Source organism: Chenopodium album, chromosome 9 (genome assembly GCF_948465745.1).
Source record: "Chenopodium album chromosome 9, dcCheAlbu1.1, whole genome shotgun sequence".
Lineage (NCBI taxonomy): Eukaryota > Viridiplantae > Streptophyta > Magnoliopsida > Caryophyllales > Amaranthaceae > Chenopodium > Chenopodium album.
The window spans coordinates 53897594-53903186 of NC_137842.1; the positions used below are offsets into that span (position 1 = coordinate 53897594).

Sequence of the window (5593 nt, forward strand, 5' to 3'; positions counted from 1 at the left end):
ATGAACAAGGGTATGATTATTTACAAAAACGTCATTAATGAAATAAATTGCTTTCCTATCCTTCTTCTATTTATACTATTTCCAAAACCAAACTTTCTCTATTTATATTTAACGATTAAAATATCACACCCTTTTAAATAAATTATGTAAATTCTTAACTAATTTATAAAATACATTAAAATGCGTGTGTGTTACAGCACTTTCATAATTAGTAAGTTTTAATTATGCAAGTTTTTCTTTTTAAAATGAGTCTAAAATTAGAAACTTTCTTGTTTGATAAATTTCCTAATTAAGACTTATCTATTAATTTTATTAAGTGATTTAAAAAGAAAGCTTGTGTTTTAAAGACAACTATAAACTAAATAACTTTTTACATGCGATTTAAAAAGAAAGCTTCCATTTGAAGACAAGTACAAAATTTAAAAAATTAAATATTATTTAGAATATTTTAAATAGTTATATTAATTTATAAAAACAAAAATGATATTAACAAGTGAAACATAGATGTTGGTTTATTTCATTAGATTAATTTGTACTTATACCGTACTATGAGCAATGACTTAAATTCATTAAAAATGCGATAAACAAATACATATTACATACAAATTAAATAAAATGCAGACATAACCTATGAATCAATCATGTTTTGACCAAGATCATATGTTGTAGATATTAGCCTCAAATTGATTCATCTTTTGAGGCTCGAGACTTATCCACGCAGTAACTCCTCCCCCTTCTCCATGTTGGCCTTCATTTCTTTCGGAAAGTAACAACACAAATTCATCATTTCCACTAACAATTGGGCTTACATGTGTTGGCATCCCAAATCCAAAGTCAAGGTCACCAAATGGAAGCTTCCACCAAGCTGATACATAAAAGTTCCCATTAATTGTTGCAGGTATGCCTTTATAAATTTCTAACCAGTCAATCACAGATCTAACATACTCTTCATTAACCCTTTCTTTGCCTTCCTTTATTAATTTAACACCAAATGAAATGGAGTTTTTAACTATATCAGCAACCCTTGAGGTGGCAAAGGCGGTGATGATGGCATTTCCAACAAAACCATCTGGCAGAGGTGGTGAGATTTTGGACCTTATGTCTACTGCAAAAAATACAGTTGAGAGCTCATTAGGGTCTTCGAATATTACTTTTGTTCTTTCCTTCCAAATATGTGCCACGATGGCTTCGAAACTTGAGCAATTCACCATTGTCTTTGCTTTAAGGCGACTAATAATTTCATTATCAAATTTGAAAAGCTTTTGACTATACTTCTTTGCAAAGATCAACGGAGATGGTGATGATTCATAAGAGGTAGTAAAGGCTGTTGCCATTGAAGAAATTTTTGGTAACTTTATATACTCTTGATGAGGAAAGTTGATTATAATAGGATCTCTAGCTTTTATATGTGTTCTATCATGGTGGATAAGTGGGACTTTCAAATTTCCATCTTTACATATTGAAGCAAGATTTAGAAACATATGACTAGCAGCTTTTCCATCAAGTATTGCATGATTTGTTAAAAATCCAACTGAAAATCCTCCACATTGAAATCTTGTAACCTAAAACAAAGGAGAAAAGTAATTATACAATCGTCCCAAGATATACATCTATGTAAAATCATTAAAAACTTACTTAAAATGATAAATATTTTTTTTTTGTATTGTACTAGATTGCATGACATTATTTAGGTTATGATACTCAATCTATATCAATGTATGTAACTAATTTTCAATCTTACTATGTACAAACATTTTCTTTTACGTGCACATAAAAAATTCAAATTTTTACTTTGGTGTTGCATTTTTTGTAATTATCAATGCCTATATATCTATATAAGATTAAATAAAAAAAAGAAAATAAGTGTTTAATTACATAATAACAAACAAAGGTGATGTAAAAGATTACCTGAATGGTCAAGAGTGATAACTCACATAAGTTCTTATACAATCCTTGACGATGAATAAAATGGCCGAAAGAAGGATTGGGAAGAGAAAGATTTCCAAGATCTGCTAAAGTAAGTCTTGATTTTGCACTGACAAAAGAAATTCCAGCATTATTACAAAGAAGCTCTAATCTTTTGGTCTCACAATTAAAACTAAGCCTACCGGCCATATAATAATATGGGACAAGTAGTTCACAAGTTGCCTTCTTAATTCTTTCAGGAATGTCATTTGTTGACAATTTTTTGTCTTTTGGAACTTGAAAGAAGAACAAGGTTTCTACAGGAAAGCTTACAGCTTGATCAATATTTGACAAGAACATGGTTTCTTGAGGGAATGGATGTTTTGGAGAAATCAATGTTATTACTTTATCTTTTATTAAATCTTGGTCAGTTACTACTATAGTGGACTCCATAGTGAAATTTTATATGATGTATAGTAAAGGATGGTCTAATTATATACATGTATCACGTTAATATAGCTAAAAGAAGGTCTAACTTATAGGTATGAAGGTTGGTGAAAAGAAGCATGAAATAAGCATTATGGGTTAAAATATTACAACATTCATGATTCATGGATCCTACATCATTGGCATGAATTTCTCATTTCTTTCCATTTTAGAAGGGGTGATAGACAATTTAAGAGCACTTGTCACATGACAGTGTGGAAAAATTGAATGTAAATATATTTATTATTAAGAAAAGTTATCAATTGAATGATTAAGTTATACGTAATGAGCTTATTGCCAAGTGTTGGGAAGGTGAATGATTTTTACAAGAAAACAAGTTTAATTTATTAATATTTGATGTGGAAGCCATGAATACATTAAATGATACTTCTGTTTTTTTAGTTGACACATTTTTATTACAGAGTATTATGCTTGCCAATGCATTTTTTAACGATTGATATCTCTAAGGAAATTTTGCCAACAACTATTATTTGAATGATCACTTTTGAGAACAACCACCATTTTTTTTTTACAAAATACCACAAAAACACAAAAACTTTGAGTAGAACTACAATATTTATTTTTCCGGCAAGAATCCCCGGCGGGTGGGGCCCACTTTATAAAATTTCGATCGATTGAGTTAGGGACAACAAGGAAATTCAGTTGTCGAACACAATTATAGGTAAATTGTCTTTAATTTTGCATTATGGTTGATTTAATTTCTCAATTTAATCTTAAATTTGGATTCATGATTCAAAGATTGAATTTAGGGATTAACAAAATTGGGGGATTTTGCGCAATTGAATTGTATTACTCAATTTAGGATTAATATTTGTAGGAGCAATTTTGTTATTTTGTATAGGTTTTTTGGAGGAAAATTTATAAAGTGGACATCATCAATCAGAGATTCTTGTCAGAAAACTTAGAGTGGTAGTGCTACTCAAGTATTTGGGTTTTTGTGGTACTTTTTTTTAAAAAAATAAAAATAAAAATTAAATGATAGCTGTTATCAAAATTGGTCATTTAAATGGTAGTATTTGACAAAATTTTCTATCTCTAATTATCAAAATTGTAAAATTATAAAATTAAAGAAGATATTAATAAAATATACATTGAGATAATTCAAATAAGAGCCCACGTGACTATGTTTCATCATTTCTATTAATCACAAAAGAGAGTCAAAATGTATAGTGTGCGAATAGCGTAAAAATTAACCAGTGTCAACTTAAATAAAAAAAAGGAGGAAGTAATATACTTTATAAGCATTCTTATCATCTTGAATACAATCATTTTACTTAACATTAGGCGCATTAGAAGGATCTTTTTTTTTTTTAATAATCACTTAATCCATGTCAAGTAAAATTAATTGTGGATATACACTGATACTCTAATATATAATTTCTTGTATGCATTAAACATGCATGTTCATACATTTAAGAACTAACTTGATACTTTAAAAAATAAAAAATTTGGTGCCTTAGGTTATGTCCATATTTATTTAACATATTTGTTTTTAACTTGTAGTGTTGCATCTAACAAAAAGAGAAAAGAAAGTAATAAAAAGTACTAAACAATAATGGGTGATATAGAACTATTGGTTCCTAACTGGTTTCAATTTCAATTTGATCAGGTACCCGAAAATTTTGCTCACTTCTACTTATAGGTTAATGATAATTCATGGTTAAAATTTTAATAATTTGACCGTATTATTGGCAATGGGGAAAATTTTTAGGAACGAAAGGAGTAGCTCATTAGCTATACTTATTATTATTTATAAAATATTCATCAAAAAAACTGACTCTTTATATTATTTATATATTTAGCATTGGGTAAGTGATAATTATACTAAGAGCACCATCATTTAAGAGGATATCTATCCTTTTAGCTCTCCTTTTATGTACTTTTTAGCTTCTTCATGAATATTGAGTTTGCTAAAAGGTTCCAATCTTCATTAGGAAACCAACATTTCCTTTCTGTGGAAAGGAAACCAAGCCTCGACCCACGTGCCAAAATGTAAAGAAGAAAACAAAAGAAAAAGAAAAAAAAAGAAAAGAAAAGTGACCGTTGGGAGCAAAATGCCAAAGCAATGACCAAAAGAACGGTAAACTGTCAAAACAAGCACAAGCTAAGTTGTTCCACTTGTCACAACTTTAGAGGTCACATATTTTTATGACTTAAATCTCTAAAATGACTATAATTTGTTAACGGTAACTTATTTTAGAAAACCAAAAACACCAACGGTCATCAAATTTTTTTTCTGTATAAAATGAGTATAATTTTTCCATATTTTCACACACTTTCATTTTTTGCATTTTTCCCCTTTAATCTCATCTATTGTCGAAAACATCTAATATCACTCTAACAATTTTTTTTTTTCCACAAATTTCACTTCCAATTTCAAATACCCTTCAATATGGATCGCAATAATTCAAATTGCGGGAATAATATGAATTTTCCAAATAATCCAAACTTTCAATATAATCAAAATAATCCTCCTTTTGACCCAAATTTATTGAGAAATCCTCATTTTCAAGCTTCTTTGCAACGGTTTAATAGTCAATCAGGACCAATAAATTTCAATAATATTCCACAATGTCAACCTTCTTTCCCTTTTCCTCAAAGTAGCTCGTCATCTCAACAATCTCTTGGTAATATGCCGGGTTTTCCCATTTCTGAACATTTCACTCGGAACATTGATCAATCACTGGGAGGTTTTGGTGGTAGCAATGCAACTCCAATAGAGGAGAGTGGTGATGAACATGTGGAACAGTTAGTGGGGGCGCAACATCTAGAAGACATTAACGATGTTGATGTCAAAATTGTTTCCGAACAAAATGTTAACACCACCGGGCAAAGGAAAAACCAATCATGGAGCATAGCGGAAGACAAAGCACTTGTATCGGCCTACATAAACGTAGGGGGTGACGTAGTGAGAGGAACCAAGACAAAGAGAAGTGGGTTATTGGTTGACATCTATAACCGTTACAAACGTTCTAGAATAGAAAACCCCGATGAAATAAAGGTAAGAAACATTAAATCTATGCAAAAACAATGGGATCATATCAATTTACATTGTAGTAAATGGGTAGATGCATATGGGTATTATTATCGAACCAAGGGTAGTGGTGAGTCCGAGCAAAATTTGGAGAAATTTGCTCACAAAGATTATTACACAACTAACAACAAGATGTTTTGTTTATTG

General features: G+C 30.0%; 1 protein-coding gene across 1 annotated transcript; it reads right to left on the minus strand.

Annotated features, from left to right (window-relative positions):
• Nucleotides 1-656: 656 nt before the first annotated feature.
• On the minus strand, nucleotides 657-2265 carry LOC145557726 (acyltransferase GLAUCE-like). The gene is made up of 2 exons (XM_081618900.1): nucleotides 1909-2265; nucleotides 657-1562 (listed from the first exon to the last, which is right to left on the minus strand). The coding sequence occupies exons 1-2, from the start codon at nucleotides 2263-2265 to the stop codon at nucleotides 657-659; spliced, it is 1263 nt and encodes a 420-aa protein (XP_081475026.1).
• Between the last annotated feature and the right edge of the window lie 3328 nt (nucleotides 2266-5593).